Source organism: Panicum hallii, chromosome 7 (assembly GCF_002211085.1).
Source record: "Panicum hallii strain FIL2 chromosome 7, PHallii_v3.1, whole genome shotgun sequence".
NCBI classification, from domain to species: Eukaryota; Viridiplantae; Streptophyta; class Magnoliopsida; order Poales; family Poaceae; genus Panicum; species Panicum hallii.
In genome coordinates, this window is record NC_038048.1 from 43949793 (window position 1) to 43975703 (window position 25911).

The window sequence follows — 25911 nt, forward strand, 5'->3', positions numbered from 1 at the left end:
GCAGCGGCTAAGTGCGATTTCCAGTAATCTAGGCCACAATTGGCTGCAACTTTCAAACCATTTCCTGATCCTTTCGTCACGAACAATTCAGAAGCTTCTAGCACAATGTTCGATAAAGTATTAAACTACTCGAAGGGAACTGGGTCGGTCAGGAGGTCAAGAGACCAACGACTCCACAAAGACTTTGGACTTCCGGGTGTCATCTGGGAGCTTCTCCAAAGCATATACTGTAGTACTGTACCCACCTTGCAATCAGAAGTATACAGCGTCCAGCATCAACCACTACTTGAGAACAGCCATCGCCGAGTCATGGCCAGTGTTCAACAAGTAAATGTATCATGGTCTCAAAAAAAAACAAGATAAAAAATTAGTTCCACATCAGCAGTCAAACAAACAAAATGTAATGTTGTCAGTTGTCACCGGACACAAGGTTTAGCACGTACAGTGCATAATTTGACCATAATGTTGACATGTCTCAAATTTTTTGTGCTGTTTAGTTCGACATCGGCAGCAACTCCGCAGAGGAAACACTATGGCGGCCCCCATATTGCCATATTAGTGAGTGCGCCTTTCTTTGGGGTTAACCGAGTATTTTGGGTACCTTTACATAACAAAATATACAACATATAGACCTGGTAGAGAACAAGGGGTGGAAAAGAAAGAAACAGCTGCGGTGGCACACCGCGTATTTTACATACAAAAGTTGTCCGTATATACCTGCCTGACCTGTAAGCTAAGAATTTCGGCGCTTCAGATAAGTTAGCTTGCTAGCTCCCTAGAAACAAAATTAAATGTTCAGAGGCCCTAAAGGCTGCTGCATCTGACATCAGAACGGTGACTAACAAACCGGCAATACGAGTGTGGGTGAGAAAAACAAAACTGAAGCCTTTCCATGTCAATCATCAATATCCTGGACCCATTGCAACCCTGCACATAAGACAGCATTTAAATTGAACTTGTACATGATAAAAACAAGGAATGGAGGTTGAGTTAATAAATTAAACCATACGAGAGGAGTGCCAGGACATCAGAAACAAACCTGTTAGTACTGATTCCACTGCTGAATTTGGAATCAGCAGTCCAACAATTCGTTGGCTGTCATTTGTTGTGACTAAACGGACGACACGTATTCTCTTGTGAATCTGACGAACCTGTTAGATTAAAGCAGCCAAGCATAGGACGTTAAGCAAAACTCAGACAGTGGGAGAAGTCAATCTGTAACTTCGTTATATTGTGAGACAGTGGAATCAGCAGTCCAACAATTCGTTGGCTGTCATTTGTTGTGACTAAACGGACGACACGTATTCTCTTGTGAATCTGACGAACCTGTTAGATTAAAGCAGCCAAGCATAGGACGTTAAGCAAAACTCAGACAGTGGGAGAAGTCAATCTGTAACTTCGTTATATTGTGATATGTTGGTCACCTAGGGTTAGCCTATGTTTGGTAACAACTGGATGTCAACTGACTATATGCATTTTTTTTTCCAAACATATAGTTCTAAAATTTAAACTCCAATGGATAGACTATGTTTGGTAACAACTGAATGTCAACTGATTATATGCATTTTTTTTCCAAATATATAGTTCTAAAATTTAAACTCCAATGGATAGATAAAAATATAAGCTTAAACAGACACAAAAGGTACCCATGATGGTACTTTGTTTGCTGTCTATCCCCAATCCAGCCCCATCCTCCATGTAGATTATGCCACCCCCTCAGGAGAATTGTCACTCCTAGCTGCCACCATGGCATCAAAACTGCATTTGAACTTTTTTCTGTTTATCCCTCAACTTCCTGCTTACTTTAGTTATTTGGAGACCATTATTTCTGGGTGCCTTCGATAGGAATCCTTAAGGCTATATTGTGTCCTTACTCTGAAGAGTGCAGTGTTATAAGTGGTTTGTACATCTAGTTGGAATTAATATACCATAGAGGGGCCGATACAAAAATATAGGTAATATGCCATGTCTTTGAATCAGATCAACCAGCTGAATCCAGAGGAATCACATCATTTAACTCATGATAATAGCTAGCAACAATACAACTTGCAAATAATAGGCATAGAAGCGAACCTGCTTGGCTAGGGCCTTCTCTATTGCACCCCAAACCGGAAGTATCAGGCCACCCAATATATTAACCTCTTGCAACCTTCTACCTATGGTACAGTAGCTCCCAATTTTACATTTAGATCCATGCATACACTGAAATGAGGAAAAGAAGCACTGGATCAGTAATGCACATAAAAGAAAAGAAAGGTACAGAATAAGCTCATTAGCTATTTGGTCAAACTTAAACGAAATTAAGGGTGTAAATGGACTATGGAACATAAAGTTAGTCAATACTCAATACAAGGACCAATATAGAATGGGTCCACAAACATATAGCTATTCACCATAACCCTCCAGAGATTTGCATGCTGAGACATTATGCAGCTTGAAAATCTCTGGATGCATAAGGAATAAATCACAAAAAAAATGCCAAGCACTCCAGCCCTGTGCTGTGACAGCATGCTTAAAGTTTTCCACTTCACAAAACATTGATGCCTGAACATAATAGTTCTAAGAGCAACACTAATAACACAAGTATGAGACCCTTCCAACTTGCATCTCTCTGGCATGCGTAGGCTACACAATAATTATACCTACTGATAAGAAAAACCGGATATTTTACAGAACATCAATACATAGTGTCATGTTCAGAGACCAAGGAAACAGAATTTGTGATATTACCTGCTTCGATGAAGTATCATACTCCTCCTGCCATCCTTTACTAACTTTGTCTATTGATGACACTTTCCTGTACTTGCTTTTAAGTTCAGTTGAAGGCATCTCCCTGCAAAAGGAAAATGGAGCTGTAACAAAAACTAGGAACTTCCATCCTTTACATTAGATATAAAATCTGCTAGGCTGCATGAAGTAAAATGCTAACACTAAACCTTGCCAAGGAAAAAAAATGATGAACCGCAAATACCTTAATGCGTCACCAATAGCAGGTCGGATTATTTTGTACATTCCTTCAGTTGAGCTGGTTCAGAAAGAATTAAGAATGACTCAGTTGTAACATTGGACCAAATAACAAGGACATTACAGTAAACCTCCTTTTTCTGTTCATATTTAAATCACTCTCTCTCATACATGCAAGTTTCTGTCACTTCATTTACACTAGAGTCAAACCTCATTCCAGCCTTCCTCGGTTGCCAACAGAAAATTTTAACTTTTATTTTTGTTTTTCCTCGAACGACGCAGGAGTAACTTTTATACTTGTCTCTTCCTTTTTTATAAAAGGTATTACATAGTTCTCAAGAAAACATTAAGGTTTCCATTTTCTTCCTAAAATACAGCAGGATTATAAAGATAGATTCCACAAAAAAAAATCAAAGATGAATTTATTGTTTCTTTGTTCTTACTAATCTCTCCTGCTCTCTCTCTAGATGTATGTGGACCTTATTTCAACAATGCTAACATATTGCATGGCATGGCCAAGGAGGGTGTACAGCAAGGATCATTAGGAGCAGCAGATGCAACAGCCAACACTAGGGTTAGTTAACGTGCATGTATATCCAAAATTTAGTTAGGCATAGATTATTAGAGGTTAAGATAGATGCTGGCACCTCATTTGGGATTAAGCAAGAAGAGAGATCAAACTATTAATGGAATATACTTGTGTTCATGACCATCGAAAGTATGCCCATGGCATTGCACATAAAAGAGCTGAAAACCAAAGCATTAATCATCATCCAAAACATACCCTTCAAAAGCTAGAATGAAGTGTCTTCTCCCCATCCATTCCCTTCTGGACTCATAAAACCCATCGTTTGATGAACCAGCACCATCTTTCTGCCTTTCCTCAAGCATCGCCTTTGCCGACTTTACACATGCACATGTTCAAAAAAAAAAAAAGAATTATGCAGGTAAAGAAAACAGTCCAACCACATGGATTTTACTCAAATACAACTACAATGATGACCTAGTTCTTAAGGAAAAGCAATAATGGCTCCTACACTGTCTACTTACCTCCCAAGTCCTTCCCCGATCAATGGTGAAAGTAAATAGTACCGTCAATGCACCAGATAAGCTATCAGTATGAACTGTCTGCATGGAAAACATGCATTGATGGTTAATGAAAATCGAGCTGCCAAAGCAAACATCATCACACCAAGACATTACCTTGGGTGATTCTTTCATTTCAATCTTCTTAGCTTTGATATCAACAATTCCAGAATCTAGTTGCCCTTCTATCCGTGCATTGTGAAGGACAACATCAAGTATACTTGTAAAAAGATCAAACAACCTGTTCCAAAGATTGTGTTAGAATAGTCGAACCAACTCTCTAAAGGTATGTGGATTGTGCACCTCACCTATTCTGAATGTTTGGGTCCAATCCCAAAAGACGGTTAAGAAAACGAGCAACATCATGCATATCTGAATCTACAATCCGACCAGAAAACTTCCCTCCATCTTTTCCATTGCCTGATGAAAATCATTTAGTAAGCCAAAATATTTGTTACCGAACTATACATAGAATATAACACATAAATACCAATGGAAAATTAACAACTATTACAAGCTTCTAAACAACGATCAAAGGGAAACCCTTTATATTCAATTTAATAGTGCCAATTAAACATTCGAACTGTCATCATGTGAAACAAAATGGCAAAATATAAGCAGTTAAGCACATCCATCATGAAGCAATGTGATCATAAACAAAGGTTAATATGCTACCAATATACCGAAACAAGCATAAAACTTAACTTAAATGTTTCTTTTATTAACTTACATACGACAGCATCCCTGATAATTCCAACTGATATTAGAGCAGCTTTTGCTTCATCGATGAATGCTTGGATGCTAGCTTCATCATCAGAACATCCCGGAGGAACAACTGGAAAAGAATCCTGGTCACCTTAAAACCAACTCTTAGAATGTTGTATGGACAAAAAAAAAGGAAATAGTTCATAAAACTAATTGTAGTAGTATAAACCTGTTCCATTATTCCCCTATACATCATGGTTAACGCCTTTTTCCCATAATTACTATCATAGTTAAAAGCACTCAAAGAAGGTCCAGCCCTGCCAAAGTAGAAATCTAGCCTCAGAAATGTTTTGACTGATGTGTTATTGCAACTTAGAAATCGGTAAAAACCTGCGATCTCCTTGTGTCAAAGCGCCAAGAGACTCCAGCCGTTTTGCCACAATTGATGCAAATCGCTTTTCACCGCCAAGATTTGTAAAAAGGAGCCTACAGTTGAGCTCCAATTTTTTCAGATATATAACCAATCTATGCATGATGCTAAACAGTTTGAAATGTGAACATAGTAAACATGTCAACTTGCCATGAACCGAGACCGGATATATGGGCAACCAATACATCTAGGGAAAATACAGTATTTTCCCCAAATTAAAAATCACCACAAATACTCTTAAGAACATCATATTTGTGAAAAAGTGCTTTCCAAATAGAAACCTCAATAGGATTGCCCATATAAATTTGCTGGTTCTATATCAAACCAATCTTGATAAAACAAGCCCGTATGCATTCTTAAATACAGGATATGAAAAACAGAGACTGTAATACTGCATATAATGCATTGAGAAGACATTAGTTGTTCCAGGTTCACTGGCAGCCATCAGTAGTTACCAGCACTAAAAGAAGTTCTGCATCTACATTAATATGTTTGCAAATCAATCAATGCTCTAACTTCTAGCTATCCTTACAGGTGCTTCCTTGAATGACTCAAAAAAAAATCCGATCTGGTTCTACATCATTCAATCTTCATTTGCAAGGAAAAACCCACAAAACCCTCATTCAGGAGTGACCTACCCAACAGTGCACAACCAAAATCCATAAAGACAAGAAAGACAGAATATTCATGTAAATAAATATCACACCTATATTGAGGTGCAGAAGTTTGATTAGAACGATGGGTTCTCCCGAACTGCTGTATTGCACGGTCTGCACTCCAAGGGAGTTCAAGCGTTATATGTACTCTTCTCCTCTGCGAAATTAATTTAAGCAGTTTGAGCATTATTCTGATAGATTAGCATATGGCATAGTTGCAACAAATGGGTAAAATGGAGCAACATAGGACCTGATTTTTTGCCCTTCTATCAGCATGGAGAGAAACGCCAGCTGATCCTGCTTCAGATATAATTGCAATTAGTTTTTTACCGTCCATAAATTGCTGCTTTTCGTGCATATTAATCATCTCCATTGAGACTTCTTTCCTACAAGCAATGAAAAAATATAAGTACAGGCAATGAGGAAATATACATGGGATTCGTTGAACCAGAATATAAAACATAATAGCATAAGTAAGCTATCTCACGCGTTCCGCGCCTGATAAACCACGCCTTTTCCATCCAAAGCTCTTATTAGCATGCCACGACGTCCCGTTATTTCTGCGACATTGTCAGGCCCCCCCAGCTAAAAAACAAATATGGAAACTTCTTAATTAGACACGAATTGAGATCTTATGTGCATAAACGTCTGACTCGTCGTTGCTTTAAGTTCTATGGCAATGCATGAAGAAGTGAAACAATAGAACACAGAAGGATACTAGATGATGAACAGAAGTTAGAGCAATAAAGCAAACTCAACGAAAAAGATCTCGTATTCAGCCAAAATGGATGTCATAAAGCACAACTATTTTAGCACATACTAGGGCTCTATACTGAGATCTGAGTTAAGATATATCAACACTGCTTATGTTATGTGCAGCCCATTAGGGCTCATAAGATGGAGGAAGGGAGCAACACATGGTCCTCCTTAGGGCCTGCGGTACTGTTCATGAGCGGGTATTCCCGCCAGTCATTATGGTTTTTTTGTTATCTAAGAGATTAGATTAGATTGATTTATTATCTATTTCCTTTAGTTTTGGGATAGGTTCTTTAAGGTTCAAGTCATCTCAAGGATGGGGTTGTACCTCTCTTTTCATAAAAGCAAGAAGAATATTCCCAATGCCAGTCTACCATCTACCTCTATGCTGTGGCGCAGCTGCTGGTAGTCAACGTAATTGCGCCGCTCGAGTTCAGGGCCATCTAAACTTAGTCGATGATAGCTTAACTTATAGCAACCACCCCTGATTCAAATAGTAAGATCAGTACGGCCCTGATTGGATTGGAGGAATTCCAAAGGAATTATAGAATATAGACTAATCCATTCCTGTGGAAAGGCTTTTGCAGTTTAGAGTTTGAAACAAAGGAACAACAATTTCTGTTCCTGAGGAATGGCTCCCTTCCATGTGCAAAATGAAGGAAAAAAACATCCATGTGGGACTGATTACTATATGCTGATTCTCAAGGATACTATTACTCTAAACTTTAAGCTCTCTATGTGGGACTGATCCCACCACTACAACTGGCTGGGCCACAAGGGCTACCACAAATTGGGCCAGGTTGTTACAGCCTTGTCGATTGGTAATCAATGTTTCTTTTATAAACCAGTAATTGATCCATATATGTTCTATTCCTACCCCTTTTATGCTATGTGTGAACAAAATGCCCATAAAATAACAGAAAATCGAGAAACAGCATGGACATAATGTTCAGCCTTATTAACAGGAATAAACAAAACTACCTGATCGATGATATCATCAAGAGGATTATTAGGAAGATCCAAGGAACGTATTATATCCAAAATCTTCAACTTTTTCTCTACTGCAGCGTCATACCTTACAAGTCACAAAAAGCAATCAGCATAAATTGGGGGCCATATGAGCATAAACTAGTAAGGATATGATTCGAACCTCTTTGAAAAATCAGCTACATGGGCATCTTGCTCTATTTCCTCATCTTCTACTATCTTGCATGTGTAGCATGCCCAATCATCAGTTAGCATCCCAGTCCAAGGTGGTGTTAAACAATTTGGGTGAACATGTCGAGAACAACTAGAACAATGAAGCAACAGGCTCTTTTCCTGACAGATCAGATATTATTACATATCAAGAGAACTTCAGGAAATAAAGTTGAAAATAGAAATGGCATTAAATTTTCAGAGAGCTTTTAAACTTTTAAAGTTAAGAGGCATTATATTGCTCTGCAAGCATTCTACAATCAGAACTAGTTTTCGGCATTATTATCAAGCCTCGGCCACAGATATTTCTAAAATGGCCGAGGTCATGGTAATATGAAAAAGAAAGAGTGATGACTACAGCGACACAAAGGCACTATGCATAGTGCACAAGAATAAATAATAAGAACAAATATGAAAAACAACAATTGTGAATACAAGCAAGGTCATTGAGCACATAAAAAAGATATATCACCCTCAATGGAGGGAAAAGAATGTGACATAGAATAAATGCAAATAACTGTGTTTAACATAATATACTATCAAATTAATAGTAGGGAAGAAAAGTTACCTCCTCTGTGTTGCAGATTTGACACATGTGGAACTCCTCATCAGATTCTGTTGATTCATGATCTGATTCAGCTGAAACATTTCATAGCTATTAGCTATATTAACATTGTTAATCAAGAGCATCAACGCAACAATAGAACTCCCTCTGATCGGGAACCTAAGTCATTTAGGACATTCATATGGTCCACAAGATGACAATATGGTATTTAAAATAAAAAGAACAACACAAAATATTAGAATGGTTGTTCTTTTAACATCAATTATATGTTCTCAATCTATGTAATTCTTTATGTATCGATAGTTAACTTTGACTGACACAAATACTAGTACAACCTAAATTTCAAATTCGAGGGACTAGTGCTTATATGTATCATGCTACATAGGAACATTTGGTCATGGCACCTCAAAGTGGCTGATCAACAAGTATATACTAGGAACATTTGGTCATGGCGCCTCAAAGTGGCTGATCAACAAGTATATACCTCTGTGGAGTCAGGCTATAGCACTATAGTATGCCACAGCAACTGTTACGGTGTATAGTGTGCAGTAGGCACATTGAGAGAAGTGCCAGTTTTTCTCAGGGACTCATTTACTGCATGTCAAGTTTCGAATAGAGCACTGTACGAATATATTTGGCATTCCTAATTTGAATCATACTAAGTATGGCATGGTACATTCAAATGCCCCTAAGCCTACCGGGGACCTTCCCATGATCCCAGAAGTCATCTTTCTTTTTCGAACTCATTTTCAAGCATGCATCTTGACTGTTCTGTAATGGACCTATAGTGCACCCAAAGCCTAAACCTGATTGGTGATCAAACCATACTGCACCTGCATACAGGGTAATTTCTGTTCTTTTTTCACCATACAAAGTTGTTAACTTTTCGCCTCAATTATCTTTCCATACTTTTTTACCTCATTACTTATCTTTTCGTTCATTTTTTATTGCATTTAAATCATGTCTCATACCTATCAATTCATCCACTTGTTACTTTCTCTTTCTTTGGGATATTTTCTTCTAGTTACTACATTTTTTTCAATATATCTACTCTAAGAATAAGCTGATACACCGTGAAAGTAACATGCTTGCTACATGGTTAAAAACACAAAACTAAAACCATGTCATTACCAGGAAACTTACATGGAGAATAATCATCAGTGTCATCATCACTCACATCTACCATTTTCGCTACTTTCCTTACTCGCCCTTTAAATGATACATCCTGTGCAGAATGGCGCTTACGCTGGATCTCTGTGAATTTTTCTTCACCTAAAAGAGCAGGCAGCAGGACATATCACAAGAATTGAGAAACCAACATGCAGAAATTTAATATTAATAACTAGGCACCATGAAAATACAAATACCCTTTTCCCCAGATGTTAAGCCCTATTGGCTCGATGAGAAAGGACAAAACCCTGAAGCATAGCTTTGCTATCATGGAAGTGGAATATATGATACAGCAGAAGAAAAGTTCACTAATCCTAAACTTGGATGTACCAGCATTACAAGTATTACACAGTATTTCCAACCAATCTGGCCCACAGGATGGTAAAAACTGGGTACGATTAACATGCTGAAACAATCACAACAAACCTTGCTGAAAAGAATCAGGTTTTGGAGGCAAAGGGTAGTTTTCTTCTACAAGCTTTAAGAGAAGCTCTCGAGGACCAGAAACAAAATCTTCCATTTCAACTCCCTGATTCAAATTTCAAATAATCAAGCCTTTAGATTAGTGGAGCATTAATCCAGTTTGCAAGGATCTGTGCTTGTTACAGAAGGACAGAAAGAAAAATTTTGTAGAAAATGTGAACAGACATATTTGGTGACAGCTTCCTCAGTTCGAGCTTCTCCAGTGCTCTGAAGACCGATCACCACACATTTGTTCTCTGCCAAGGCCTCCTTAGCTAATCTCACAACAGCAGGTACCTTTGCAGACATGCACATGTGCCTGAAGAAACGCTGCAAAAGATAGTCCATCAGTTATGAAGCATAACAAATAGTGAGTATTTAAGCATGTTAGGCAATTCTACCAGATTCAGTACACCATTATTAGAATTATATCCTAATTTTAGCTCTGCCAAAATAGGGGTCATACAATGTTTGGAAACTATGCAAAGGCGATAAAATTGCATAAAAGCTAGTTTTGAAAACACAAGGAAGCAATACCTGATGGCTGGCCCAATACAGCCGCCATATTTGATTTGAATTGCCTTTCTCTTCAGCAATGAGTTCACTTGCTGATAGGAGCTCAAGGCGCAATTCAGCCCAAAATTCAGCCGCCTTTCTGTACATGTTCTGCATTACAAATGAAATTATAAAAAAGATGAAACTGTATCAGGAGCTATATGGATCCACAGCTTAGGAAAGCTAAATAAGCTGAAGTTGCATGTGGATGTAACTAAAAAAACAACAACAAAGCCTAATCCCAAGCAAGTTGGGGCAGGCTACGACAAAAATAAACAATGAATAGAATAAATATGTTATCATGCATTTGCACAGGATAGAGGAATTTGGTAGTCTTCCAATGGGTAGGCGCACTATATGTAAACATAAAATAAACTTTTTCCCCAGCTCTTAACTTCTGTACATAGACGTTTCCTTTTATAAAATTTGCTGTAAAGAAAATTAATACGACGAGCTCAGGGGTTGACTGGTTGCCCTTTCCGAAAAATCACTCATAGACCAGAAGAAAACATTGATGTGGTAAAAAAAAGACAGGGCAAAGTCAGTAAAGTCGTAAAGCAGAGAAAAATTGGAAGAGAACATGATTAAACCAAGTAAAAGTTCAAATGCAGAAAGCTTGTCATTGTCATATTGTTTTACCATCATTCTTTCCTCAAGCGGAGCCTCCACGATATAAAAATCAGCCCCCTTATAACTCAGAGTACGGCATACATACATACCCCTGCAACAATTTAATGAAAGCAGCACTCAATAAGCCGCAATGATAAATCAAATGCCCCATCCACTACTTAGGACAGAAATGGCTGGATGAAAACTAATCGGTTCCCATTTACAGAAAGCATGATTCATGTCCCCATTACATATGGAATATTCATGCACATAGCAACTGAAATTTGGCGGAAGAAATGCTACCTAGCTTTCATGTCCATGGCAACAAGTTCAAGGGCTCCCACCCCACCTTTCTCAAGAGCACCTGAAAAGTTTCCATAAATGTGAGCAACCACATTTGGTAGGTTAATACTGGAATTCACAGGGCATACAAAACTAATTCAAGGCATGTGATTCTTAAAGTACAAAAACTAGCACAATCCTAAATAAATCATGAAATAATAAGTGACTATCATAACAACCAAACCAAAAATCCAGCACTATACCCACTCCTTAAATGATAATTTAGATTAACTATCAATGCAGTTGAGTTACCAAGAGCAGCAGTAAACCAAAGTTGTCCCTACAGTTCTGCTCGTATGATATGTTTTAGTGAGCCATACAGGGTTTTCTCATTCAAACAGAGCCATCCTTTACTTATCACACTGCCATGCTGTAAATGATGAAATTCATATACAAGTCTAATGTGGCCATAATTTAGTGTCCATTATTGGTTCTTAGCACCACCAGTATGTTTGCTGCCAGCATGGATGCATCAATTACTTATTTAGTGCAAGTTAAAATGTAAAAGAAATTCAAACAAAAGGAAGGGTTCACTTAAAAAGGATGAAGCAGCAAACCTAAAAATTGCGGAAAATTATGAAACGATGTTCCTTCACCCCAAAGTCCAAGTCGAACCATATAGCCCAAATTTCGAGGTTCTGATGCACCAGTTGCTGAGCAGTAAACAACCCGAGCCTCAGGTAACTTTTCCTGTGATGTTTGGTCATGTTACAATAATAGTCCAAGCAAGCGTGTTGAACTTACAAATATATCATGTGACCTTTCATAGATTAGTTCAATGAAACATTTTTTACGACAGGCAAATGAAGGAGAAGAAGAAATTATAAAATTGTAACATTTCTTGTAATGAGACGAAGCTTGAATTTTAAATAGCTACTAAATCTACATTGGTCCATGTAAAAGGAAGCTTAAGGTGTGAAACTGAGAACCTAGGTTTTCCTTAACTCTCTGACAAGAAAGAGTACAAGGTCCAAGCTCAAAGTTGGATCAACTATTTCATTTTCTGTGCCAAAAGTTAATGTGTGGCCACTCCGTGAAACCCAAAAGAAAAGGTCCATAGATGGATCTTCTCCTAAAGAACACCCTTTAAACAAAAGGGTTGCTACCTTGATTATTACTACATCCGCATTTATGGTATGTTTTACTCATATGTTGGCGTGATGCGCATCCAGGACCATTGAAAATTTATGCCCAAAGTATTGAAACAATAGCATGGTACGCCTGTTTTAAAATTTCAAGCTTTGTACAGAGCACAGAAATGTGCAATGCTGATTACCTCATCAGCGTTGCATGTATCTGATGATTCAGTTAAATGTTAACCCAAGTTCTAAAAATACAAGGACAGCTAATAAAAAATACTTGTCTAGTTCTGAAAAATCTTACCAAACATATCTGCCTTAGCGCACCTAACAGTTGTATCAAAAATGTATTCTCTCATACTGGGGAAACCCCCCAAACTTTACATGCAGTGACACATTACGAAAACATGAGCATTTATATTGATAACAGTTTTAGTCTCTGGAATTCGACAGAAAGAATCAGATATGGCATCTCCTTGAATGTAACCCTATTTAAGAGTACATGATTCTTATAAGAATAATTCACTCAATATCATCACAAGCACTTTCACAGTATTAAGCATAGTTTATCTGGTATGTCACAATAACTCACTAAAGTGGACATATAAAGATGAAAGGTTTTCTTCCCAGACAGATTACGATAAGGTCAAGCTATAAATCACACACCTGGATCTCAAGAACTGCTTTACCAGTGCGTGTGGGTTGGCTCCCTGCATCAGGAATCAGATTTTTGGCCTTGTGGCACTGCAAGAGACATTGTTTCAGCATACACCGCATTATTTAGGTATGCAGATCTAGCTATAAAATGCATATTTACCAAATGATTATAACTGAAATCGAATACATAACCTCATCAAACACTAAGAGACCGTCAAACTCGTGGCCACACCATTGAACCAATTGCTGTAAACGGGAGCGGCCTCTCTCAGACGATGCTATTAAGCTGCTATAAGTTACAAAGATTACCCCATTCTTAATCCCAATGGCCTTCGAATCTAGCTTCGAATACGGTAACTTATTTAAAGGGTGCACTGCATAATACATATACAATATCAGTTGCTAATATCAACCATAGATGTACATAAATCAATCTGCTACAGCTAGAAGGCAAGTTCTTCTCATAATTGAACATGTTGTGTCCATCCTTTCATGGTGCAAAATTCGTCAAGGACTTCCCAACTCCCAGAAATAATATTAAAAAAAGGTGTCTTAGGACACCACTGCTGATTCAGGCCTTCGTTATCCAATAACTTTATTTCCTGATCAGTGATCACTGTGTTCACACTAATTCAAGCATTTCTAAATGTTGTATGGAAATCATTTTCTGTTGAAGGTGCAATATAAATCACATTGCAAAGGTGAAAAGGCCTCACACCTTGGACACATTTTGCACCAACATCATCTAAATCTCTACGGGCATCATACTTCAGGTCAGAACCAACAGACACCCACCTGGAAATAGCAACCAACAGCTAAAATCAAGCAATGAAGAAACAGCACAACTATAAGAAGTTGTTGGAAATTCATCAGAATTAACTGATGAATGTGATTTTTGCCAAGCCTTACACTGCCTTATGTCTTCCCTGCTGCCAATTTTCCCAGATTAATCCAGCAATTGTTCGACCCTTACCAACACCAGCCCCATCACCAATGAAAAAACCTGCTCTATCACCAGTAGGGAGATGATGAAGGTGCCGCTGTCATACAACATCACAAATATTTACAAGAGGTGTGACATATAAAAACCTCATAGAATAATCATAGGATGATAACCAACCTGACAAGCATAAACTATTGTTTCGATCTGCAAACAAGACAATGCCTTCGTCTCATCCAATTCATCCATGATATTCAAGTTGTAAGTCGGTTCAGGAGGTTGTACAGCTGATAAAGAAGAAGTTTCTACAACTGGATCTGGATGAGACAGACCAAGTGATAGCTTGGGAGGCCTCTGGAAATAAGTGTAGGTATAGCAAATTCACAATCAATTGGATAAAAGATTAATGTTGACATCTATAAGCATTAGAAAGTAAATCTTCAAGTCCATACTCAGGATCAAAGTCAATGGAAAGAGTACTTACATAGTCAGTGAAAGTTTCTCCAACTGTGCCACCTTCATCTTCTTCGCGCTCAACGTCAATAGCAACCTGTTTGATAAAGTCCAAGTAAGTTCAAGTCTGCAAGCCTCTCAGTACAACATATGAAGCAACCATTGGGACCTGAGGCACTAGTATGATAAAACATAGAAAACAAACTGAACGTTTATGATAAAATGCCATTGAAACTGTACAGATTTGCAACAACATATACATCCTTCAACTAAGAGTACACAACAAAAAAACATGCAAAGCTACATAGAGAAAATCTGAAGGCTATGTAATATGAACCGTGCTAACTTACCCCATTAATTCAAAAAAATTGAAAGTGGTTACTAATTAGCCAATTCAATTACTACAAATAAAAGCACATGCCCCAACAAATGGAGTACCATCATGCTGAAGGAAAGAGGCAGTGCACAATTCAGACATCTGTTATCTATGTCTGCCACTACAAATTGATAGAACATACAATTTTGTGCAAAATGTATATCAATGGAACTCTGATTCAGTATAGAATTGATGTATATCATATAGAGAAGCATAATGCCACTCCATATCCCGTCCAATTCTGATTGTCCTGTCGATTTCTTCACAAGGTATTGACACGGTTACTCGGCAACATACCTCATTGATCTCCTCAGGCTCAGCAGCAGGCAGCACCATAGGAATCGTTGCGCCAGCCACCAGTTGCAGCGGCTGCGCAACGCCGGGCTGCAATATTTGGAGGAACGGCACCGGAGGCACCTGCGTCGTTGGCCCCGAGGCTGGGGCGAGGCCCGATGGCGGGGCGCTGTTAGAGGAGGCAAGGAAGTTCTGGAGCTTGGCATGGTCCACGGCGAGGTCGACGCCGCACTGCGGGCAGCGGAAGCGGGCGAGGCCGTGGGGCACGTTGAGGACGGCCTGGCAGTGCGCGCATGGGAGCTGGATCTTCGTGGGGTCCACCCCCTGAGCCGGCGGCGCGCCCCTCCGGGGCTGCGTAGAAGGAGGAAGAGAAGGCTTCGCGGGGGGTTTGGGCGGAGGCGACGAGGACGAGGACGAGGTGGACTTGGGCATGAGCTGCGGCGGGAGGCGCTGCGCCATGTGGCACTTGGGGCAAATGAACTCGGTCATGCCGGGGCCGACCGCGAGGACGCCGCGGCAGCCGGCGCAGCGCACCTGTACGGGCGCGGCGGCCGGAGATGGGGACGAGCCGCCGGCCATCGGCGGCGACCGCTCGGCGAGGGTTTCGGGGCAGGGGAGTGGGGTGTCTGGTCTCGGTCTCCTTCCTCGCTCGGGAAGAGCAGGGGAGAAACCGAAACGGCACAGCCAGAGTGGGTTGGTTGGTCTGGGCCAGTATTCGAAGATTTCGAGGCCGGTTGGGTGCCAAATGGAAATCAAGACACGAAGAAAAATCGGAGCTAGCGCGCTGGGATGTGCGATGTCATACACTGCGTCGCAACATTAAAAATTAATTAATATAATATTTAAAATCACTACCTGCAATATTATAAAATTACAAAAGTATATATAAGAATAACTCTATCATCCGTTTCTATAATAGAAAACTCTCATCGCAACATAGCATTATATTTTATATAATATCTAATAAGAACAACAAGTATTTTGTAACATTGACACTTAACTTTTGCAACGTTTAAAAATTATAATTACGATATTTTTGAACTACAACCGAAAATATCTTTTAAAAATATAATAAAACAAATAGAATTGGTCGATGAGATTAAAAAGATGCAGCACAACAAATTAATTATTAAAATATTTAGAATAAGTTTATGCAACATTCTAAAATAGCTGTTACAACATCGCATCGCATCTCAATCATACTGAAAATGATCACTGCAGCATAACAAATTGATCTATCGAACAATCTTAAAATAATTATTGCAACATCAATAATCAACTGAAAACTTCCACTGTAATATAACACTAGTAATCAACTTAAACTCCTGTTGCAATATCATCATATCCCTACCATAACAAAAGATTATGTAAAAAGTCCATCATACCTATCGCAACAAAACTATATGTAAAAAATTCCCACTGCAACATCAGTATGTTAGGTTGGGGGAAACAAACAAGCGGACGGAAAGCATCCGATTTTTTTATCACATTGGAAGCTCAAGTCAGAGCATTACCGAAGAAAAATATGTTCTGTCAGACTGTCATTGATGAGGGGAAAAGACTTCACGAAGATTTTAAACTCCTTTGAAGAAAATTGGAGCTTGAAATTTCTTTTTATGTTTTTTTGAGGAGTACATTAACATTTTCTATGTTAAACACTCTTTGCACTTACAAATAAGTGACATTTTGATGGCAAACAAAATGCACCATGTGTCCATAACTGTCACTACAAGATATTATTATGAAATAACGCAATAACACTGTTGAAAATAACAATATATACTTAAGAAGATTCTAGAAGAATTTATAAATGATAAGAATTTATAAATGATAAAAGAGAAGTGTTGTCATACTTTATGACAAGATAGAAATTTTCTATAATAAGATATTTTACATGGTTGGATAAGGATGAGAGAAAACCAAGAGTTAGAATTTTGTTTAAATAAGAGTGTGGAAATTGCCACATGGTAATACCACAACCACCATGAGCACCTATAAGTTATGTCATGATAGGTAAGCCATATAAAGAATACAAGAGTCTATGTTGCATTAAATTATAGTGAATAAAGAGTTGAGTTATCTTGTATAGATTTGGTCTCCCATGTTAGTATCTAGGTGAAGGTCTCCTCAGTATAGTGTGGCTATAGACTCCACAGAAGAAGTTGTATCATAGTAGTTTGGTTCTGCTTCTCGAAAGTCAGTAACAAACTTAGTATACCAATTTCTCAACAGACACCAAAGCATGAAGATTATAAATGGCAGTTAGAGCCAAACAAACATTCTAAAAATTTATAGCATAATTATCATTGAACATTTCAAAGATCGATTGCTCAAAGTGCACTATCGTAGATCTTTAGGTGCAAAACCATAAGAGGTCAATGTACATTTACACGAATGTGTTGGGTGGAAAGCTGCAAGTGGACCTAAGTACATAGATGAACTACTTTCTCGAACATCCTTTGTAGTATAATGGCATTAGCTGCACTAGCAATCGTAAGCATTGTGCTAAAAACAGTCATGCACTTGTGTCCCCACATGCCTGCCTCTGCAGAGAGCAATACAGTTTACAACATTATCGTTGAGCTGCGCAGTTAGATGTTACAACATGCATGTTCCCTATCAGTCAACAAAATGTATGTAAAAGAGCATTTGTAGGGGTGTCGATGTTTCAAGAGTCATTTAAGTATCAAGAAACACATCTATCGATGAGGTATCCAGTTCCTAAACATCATCGATTAGTTGCTGATCTCCAACATACAAGATGTACAATTTCTGGTTTACCCCCTCTTTGAAAGTGTTGGTGAATTCATACATGTTCATTTCGTTGAGGATCAAGTTGTAGACATTAAAAGAGTTATTGATACATGGTAATTTCTTGTTTCACTTCTTATTCACCATACATTCAATTCAAAATCCATCATGTAACTCTGACCCAGAACATCTGTGATTGATTACAGTTCACCCTACCACCAGGTAGACCCCTTTTTCTAAGTATGTATAATCCTATTGTTCTCTGCTTGTGACTCGTCTCATAGAATCATAATTTTTGTATCGTTGTATTGTATTATTGTAGTGAGGGCACAACGCATCATGCCACACCATATGTGGTGGACTCAAGCATGTAACCGCCCCCCATCTGTTATACCAACCCTGTAAAAAAATTATGTGAAATGATGATTTTATGAACAAACTCTGATATCTGAAAAAGCATAGTTAGATCAAAGCGATGCAATTGCTAAATGCATATAACACACCTAATTGCAAAATGACGTAATAAACATTTTGCAGGGTTGTCTTTGGGCTGTTCCATACTACTTCCATATAGAATATTATGCCGAATATACGTAAAACTAAATCTAGTGTTGTTGCACATATGAAAAATAATGGAAAACACAACATAGAAATACATATTTCAGGAAAGATTAGTGTTCGTGTCCCCTTTAACCATTCCCTGGTCCCTAGATGAGCAGCAACTTGGCGAGACTCCTGAAAGCTCGTAGGCTTCATGGCTGCCCAAAACAACATGCTCTTAAAGGACAAAAATACCCTTGATAGGGATATTGCAATATCTTCCCACAGCTAGTAGAGCAACCTGGTGGGACTCTTGAAAGCTCTTACGCTTTATGGCTGCCCAAAACAACATCTTCTTAAAGGACAGAAATACCCTTAATGGGGACATTGCAGTAGCTTCCCACGGTTAGTAGTAACTTAAAAGCACTTTCATAGACTGAAGATGCAGGTGGTGTATTGCCCCCATTTGAATCAATCTAAACTGTGCAGTCAACTTACCTGACTATCAATAAATATTTGACCCACGTAAAATATTAAATTAGCCTATTAAAATGTTGAATCAAGGTTCGCGAATTGTTAAATCACTGATAAGAAAATATTGAAACATGTATCATGTACCGACAAATCTGAGTGAGATACGGGAACAAGTCATGAATAAATATCTAATATCTAACCCCTGTGTGGCATTAAATTAGCCAATTCGAAGTGTTGGCGTTGCGTACACCGATTGTTGAATTAAGTGTAAAAGAATATTTAATGGCATCCGCGGAGGGAAATTGATGGGCTGCAACGGTTGTGCAATATGGCCTATGGGTTTTAATCTTGTAACGGTTATCTAGCTTGTCGAAACTACAAAAGAGCCCCCACAGTCCAGGCTTGCGTGGTTTTTATAAAACTTGTTACTGTCTTTTTTCTACTTATTACTCTACATTTTATAAGTCAAACTGATTCCCGTTCCTGTTTACTCCTAGATGTTTAGTACATTAAGCGCATATGCCTCTTATTACTACTTACATACACTTTTGATTTTATCAGTGATCAAATACTTTAAAAGGTACTCCCACAATCCCATGGACAAATGCAGTCAAACGTATTCTCGACTTCCGAGTGAACTCAAGGATTCGCGAGCCAACATTACACAAGAACAGTAGAACACTGAGCTAAACCCCGTTGTTTTTTGTACTTCGTGCAGCTATTGCCGGTGGTGGTACCATGGAAAGGCCCTTGGGATCCAGCATTAGGCTGAAGGATTGTACAGTAGATCGCTATATGTCTCCAAAGTATGTTGGACCTGCATGGATGATAACGACATGGATTGTCTGAATCAGCCCCAGAAACAAAGATAATGGATGGATATTCGCCAAAAGGTGCAGGTCAGAATTACAGCCGGAAATTACCTGTGGGATATCGTCGACGGAGAGAGAGATATGCCTTCGAAATTTTATCAGAGCTTGGGGTATTTTGGACCTGCATGGATGATGATGATGACATGGATTGACTGAATCAGAATCAATGGCAGAAGCAAAGATAATGGACGGATATTTTCCACAAGGTGCAGGTCAGAATTACGGCCGGATATTACCTGTTGAAAACCTGGAGGTGATGACGGTTCACCTGCTCGCTCCTCCGGGGAGTTCACAGGACCATCTGCGCCCTTCATGTCGGCTTTACCGGCATGCACCTTTTTCTGCCTTTCTTCCATAGCAATCAACTTCTTCATCAGTGAAGCTGCCTCGTCTTCAGCTTTTCTTTTAGCCTCCATGGCTTCCCTCAAAGATGCCTTCAAGCCTGGCTTCCTACGTCGCCTGGTTGCGCGGGACTCCAGTCCGAAGTCACTCCCTGACCCTTCTGTTTGCTTTTGGCATTGTTGACGGAATCGCTCCTATATGTAAAATGAAATCTCAGCTCTTCCATGCACGCCACATAAAGAAAACCTTTTAGTATGAATCTAGTTTCTCGTGTCTCACAATGGTATCAGCTGCCGCCTTCGTCATTGGCTTCCCATCCTTGGGAGTGTGAGTCAATATGAACAAATCCTCAACTGTAGGCTCATCATTATTAGGCCGTTTTTGCCTCTGTTGCACAAAATAACACAATTAATGCATCACTAATAGTAAAACAAAGAAACAAACTTAATTACCTCCTCTTCAATTCTACGTGCAAAGCTCTTCGTTCCTGAGCTATGATACGTGGTTACATTTGCCTGACAAGCCTTATTTCGAGCACTTGCAACCTGATCAGAGAAATAAGCTAATCATCCAGCAAGCACCACAAATCGCAAAATCAGAATGGCAGCACAAGCTATGCACAGGAAATAAACAGTATGTACTACCTGCGCTTTTTCAGTACTCCAATATTCAACTAAGAATCGCCACTGTTCTTCAAGAACACGAGGATTCCGATCAGCAAGGCGCTCCTCTTCCGTCTCATGAGCATCAAAATGCTTTTGTTTTAATATAGATTTCCAGCTCTTCCACTTCTTTCCTAAATTTTTCACAATCCATAACTCACCAACTGGAGCAATATCAAATTTGAGCTACAGCAATAAACAAATTGTGTAAGAGAACAAAACACGGACGCTAAAAACAGAAACTGTATTAGTGCATACCTTGACAATATGACGCATCACATCCTTGTTTTTCTCAGGAACATTTTTCCAACCAAGATGCGAAAGAGGTGCCAATATTCCATCCCGTGCTAATGTGCCCAGAAAGGAAGACAATGTGGCTGCTTCTTTTCCAATAGGCAAACCTGAGGCGTTCAATGAAACTGGTATGCGCATGCCCTTAGGCATGGTCCACAACTTTAGACATAGTGTTGAACCACGAGGACGTCTACCTATTTGGAAGGGGGGAAATCAGAAGTCTGAGCAAGCTGTGAAATCATTTGAGGAATCACACATAAACTGAATCAACATGGCTTGAAAACAGTGGATTGCCCAAATTACTGTAACTTGTCGTGATAATGAGATAAAGAAATGCCTGGACTCAAGGCCAATTGTTAAGCCAAACAACAAAAAGGAATTGAGGCCAAGTCAGTCTGCATTATACCATCGGATCATCAAATGTCTTCTATTACTTCCATAAATTCAATTTTCTAAAATGTCTACTAGCTGTTTATCTCACTGGATCCACCAGTCCAGACGTTAAAAACAGACCAAGAGGCAGAGTTGTACTTCCACCTCGATTTCTGAATATTAACCCTCGATCAGTTGACCAATAAGAGGAATTCATCAAACAAAATAACCATGCAGTCCCCAAGAGGTCACCTTTTCCTAGTAGTATGATTTGTCTATTAAAACCCAAAATTGCACAGCTACTCTTAATATTATGTGCAACTTAGTTCTTTGATGGAACTTCCATAATTTATATGGAGAACATGACATTGATTAAAAAAGCATCAGAGTATTAAGGAAATTAACAGCAATTTATAATAAAAACTAACACGTGTATGTCTAAGTTTTTTTTAAAAAAAAATATTCTCTACCTTCCAACAGATCAAAACACTAGCGAACAGCATGGACAAATAAACTATGAAGCCCTTTAATCCTCTGAAAGAGTAATTGTGATGACCCCATAAAAAAGCTCCTCCATAGGGTCATTTGCCACCCTTTGTTTATGTCTTATTCCATGCCATGCACAATAAGGATGTTAAAAGTAAAAAATACCTTTATTCTGAGATGCTAGCTGCACATCCTGTCCTTCAGAATCCATTGAATCATGCATGTATGACTCACCAGAACTTGGCTGGGACATCATATGGTGAATCAATGACTTGGATGATAGCTTTGCAAGGGCCCTTCTAACATCCATAGGAATATAGGTACGAGCAAACTGCTCAGGATCAGACATGTCGGGGTTTGAAGAAAAATGCTCAGGATCAGACATGTCAGGGTTTGAAGAAAAATGCTCAGGATCAGACATGTCAGGGTTTGAAGAAAAATGCTCAGGATCAGACATGTCAGGGTTTGAAGAAAAATGCTCAGGATCAGACATGTCAGGGTTTGAAGAAAAATGCTCAGGATCGGACATGTCAGGATTTGAAGAAGGTATTGGAGTTGAATGAAGGTTCTCCAGCTCATTACAGCTTGTTTGACGAATCTCATGTGAAGGGAATGAACTAGTACACAAATTGTTTATGGTTCTATCAGTATCTGGCGGATCAGACAAACATGGTACTGGAGATGCGGTCCACTGCTCATCAGGCTCACTTTCTGTCCGTTCGTCATATATAGTGGCAATTGGCATGAGGCGATTTGGGGAAGCAGCTTGACACCCAACAGTTTGCCTATGTATTAGTTGGGCGTCCATAACAGGTTGTCTATCTATGGCGGCAGAAGAATCTTTCGCCAAACGTTTGCTACGCCTAAGCTGAAGACCTGAATTTGCAGAAAGCAGACCCTTCCTTTTCCTTATGTGAACTCTGTGACGACCTGGCTGTTTGCTTTCTAGAGTTACTTGATTATCCAGTTCCCTGCAGATCACAGAATCAGATCGTTCTTTCCACACCTGTTGTGTAGCATTATTTGGTGTCTGCCCCTGATTCTTATCTGCACCCATAGCATTGAGGCCAATCAACTGCCTTGTTCTCCTCCTGTTGTTATTGTCTGCAATAGTTTCATTGGCCAGTCTAGCGCATGCATTTTCTCGGCGGTTTGCTTCATTTGAAGGCTCTTGTTGCTTTTCCTGAACATGAATTGCCCTATTTACAGATTCTGCCCGAGCATGCTCCAGAGATGTCACATAGCAAGAAAGTTGTTTTTGTGGCTTCTGCTTGATCTGTTTGGGAGTCTGCATGTTTCTCTTCTCAAGATTTAAAGTTTTGGGGCAAATGGAGCTCCCAGCTCTGCCATTAATGTCTGTTATTGTAGTATCATTAATATGTGAAATGCATCCTGATTTCTTAAATAGTGCGGAATTAGCAGAATTTTGCAGTGACTCAGTAACTCGATCTGGACTCTCTTGATATGTCTGCTTTGTATGAACAGCATGGCTGGAAGGAAGATCTTGAGGCTGATGCCTGACCTGATTTAGAGGCACTCCATGTCTATTTTCTGCACTAACAATTCTGGGGCTGCCTGAATATATGTTCCTCTGCTCCTTGTACCTTGCAGTATCCTGGTTGACCCCATGTATCTTCTCTCGATCAACCATGTAATCAGGATGCTCTGATTCTGCCTGCTCTGCGATAAGCCAATTAGGACGCTCTGTCTGTGCCTGTTCAATACAAGTTAGCTAAATGTTAGGTTCTAGGGGGATTAGTCTTGCACAATTTGCAAACTTTGGATGCTCTTGCTGCACCTGAAAGTGCAAAAGAAGCAGCCAAAGGTACTGAGGAGTTTCCTAGATTATTACATTAAGTTGCCACAACACCAACTACTGCACCACCCCTCAATCTTGAAGTGTGGTATGTTAACTTTGTTAAATTGTACACCTCTCTTAAAAACAATGGCACACTGACTACATAGAGGCTCACTCTATTTTGCGACCACCAAAGTTCTACAAGTTATCCAACATAAAAGACTTACCTACCGTTCAAGCAAAGAGGTAAGACAAATAAAACGAAGGGAATAACACCACTGAGCCCAGAACCTAGAAGAACGCAGCAACGGCACCATACCTCTCGAGGTTGGAGGATGGGTGGCGCCGAGGAGGAGGCACCGAGCGGCACCACGGGGACGGCGTCCGCCGCGGCAGCGGAGGACAGGAGGTAGTGCCTGAGCCGCGCGGTGTCGACGGCGAGCTCGGCGCCGCAGAGCGGGCAGGCGCAGCGCGGCAGCCCGACGGGCACGCTGAGGAGCGCGCCGCACGCGCCGCAGGGGAGCCGCGCGCCCCGCACGTCCGCGGCGCCGCGGGGCAGCGGGAGCGCCTTCCGCCGGGGCGGCGGCGGCGGCATGAGCTCGGGGGGCAGCGACTGCGGCGTGGCGCAGTCCGGGCAGATGAACTCCGTCAGGCCCCGGTCCACCTCCAGCGTCTCGCCGCACCCCGCGCACCGCACCTCCAGAGGCTCCCCGTCCGCCGCCGCCGCGCACGCGGCGGGCGGCGGTGGCGCCATTGCCTTCTCTCGACGAGGGGGGATCATTGCGTGCTAGGCAAAAGTGGGGATTGACCTTTGAGAGAAGCGTCGCGCTTGGGCTTTCAGTAGCGACGGTCTGGGTTTTGGCAGCGGAGAGTTAAAGCGACGGTCTAATTACAAAGGTTTCAGTGGGTTCCCACAACCCTGCGACAAGCCATGTCTACCGCTAGCAGTGCAAGTGAATACTCGAAAGTTTTCTTTTTGCAATAACTCAATTAGCATTTTGATCCATTTTATTATTGTTATATGTAGCTACTTGAACATAATGATTTTTCTGCGAAACAATTTAACAAAATGAATTATAGGCCGACTTAAACTAGCATCTCTAGACATACCCCGACACATCTCATGCATAAACTTGCATCCCTGGCCAGTAGGGAATGCGTCTCCTCGCACCATTGCCTATGCAAGGCAACACGTACGGCTTATCCAGTGAATATGGACTGAAGGTTGAAAACTATGCTTGGATTCGCTACAAGCGGTTATAAGCGGTGTCTGAAATGCTGCAAACGATGTCGGCACATTTTTTTTATTTTGTTCCACGTACCAACGAAATATTTCACCATTGTTCTCACTGCAACGATTCCAAAGTCCAAAACAATACATGCAATAAATTTCCAAATTTTTAGTAATTAGGCTAAGGGATAGATACTCCGTACGGGTAATGCTAATACACAGACGTTCGGACTCGGTGAAAATATCGAACGTCTCACTGGCTCCGGAAGGGCGCGTGGCACCTTCTTCTCCACATCCTAAAAGCCACCCGCTAAGCAATTATTTCGACTGCTCGTCTCGCTCTTGCTGCTCCCTGCCATCCCCTCCTCGTCATCCTTCCAGAGCACGCTACCTCCTTTTTCAGCACCCACCTGCCCCCGCACATGCTCCCCGTGCGCTCCACCAATGGGATGGCCCCGGCCGGCGAGAAGGGCAGCGGCGGAGGCCAACAGTGACCCCATCACGATGTGGAGAAGCAGGGGCGCGCCCAACACGCGCGGCGCTCGCGCTCCCCTCCGATAGCGACGAGAAGGGCGGCGATGGCTCGAGCAGGGTGGAGGAGAAGGGAGCACCCTCAAGTACACACGCTCGACATGCGTGGCTCTCCAGCCTGCGCCGCCTCGGGACGCCCCGGTCGGCGATGTGGCGAGCACCCCCGCGGCGCGCGAGGCTGGCAGCAAGCTCTGCGCGGGCGGCAGCGCGCGAGGGCATCCGCGCGAGCTCCGGGGCAGCGGCGCATGAGGCCGCCAGCAAG

At 40.6% G+C, this 25911-nt stretch overlaps 2 protein-coding genes across 4 annotated transcripts; both read right to left on the bottom strand.

Annotated features, from left to right (window-relative positions):
• Positions 1-351: 351 nt before the first annotated feature.
• On the bottom strand, positions 352-15992 carry LOC112899590 (protein FORGETTER 1-like). Of its 2 annotated transcripts, XM_025968118.1 has the most exons (32): positions 15300-15992; positions 14658-14723; positions 14354-14527; positions 14143-14273; positions 13952-14028; positions 13426-13607; positions 13243-13320; positions 12055-12187; positions 11459-11519; positions 11186-11267; positions 10529-10657; positions 10178-10321; positions 9956-10058; positions 9503-9631; positions 8363-8433; positions 7748-7917; positions 7579-7672; positions 6329-6426; positions 6092-6227; positions 5892-5998; positions 5146-5241; positions 4985-5072; positions 4781-4898; positions 4359-4470; positions 4168-4291; positions 4015-4092; positions 3749-3867; positions 2972-3025; positions 2731-2833; positions 2074-2202; positions 1040-1151; positions 352-927 (listed from the first exon to the last, which is right to left on the bottom strand). In XM_025968118.1, the coding sequence occupies exons 1-32, from the start codon at positions 15873-15875 to the stop codon at positions 896-898; spliced, it is 3906 nt and encodes a 1301-aa protein (XP_025823903.1). In that variant the 5' UTR covers positions 15876-15992; the 3' UTR covers positions 352-895. The 2 variants fall into 2 exon arrangements, with proteins under 2 accessions (XP_025823903.1, XP_025823904.1); XM_025968119.1 differs by lacking the exons at positions 352-927; positions 1040-1151 and adding an exon at positions 1160-1326.
• Positions 15993-19522: 3530 nt separating this feature from the next.
• On the bottom strand, positions 19523-24733 carry LOC112900246. Of its 2 annotated transcripts, XM_025969036.1 has the most exons (10): positions 24207-24733; positions 22581-23803; positions 22255-22544; positions 21196-21425; positions 20920-21123; positions 20728-20820; positions 20555-20662; positions 20170-20469; positions 19985-20054; positions 19523-19878 (listed from the first exon to the last, which is right to left on the bottom strand). In XM_025969036.1, the coding sequence occupies exons 1-10, from the start codon at positions 24666-24668 to the stop codon at positions 19853-19855; spliced, it is 3006 nt and encodes a 1001-aa protein (XP_025824821.1). In that variant the 5' UTR covers positions 24669-24733; the 3' UTR covers positions 19523-19852. The 2 variants fall into 2 exon arrangements, with proteins under 2 accessions (XP_025824821.1, XP_025824820.1); XM_025969035.1 differs by having other exon boundaries at positions 22255-23803.
• Positions 24734-25911: the final 1178 nt, after the last annotated feature.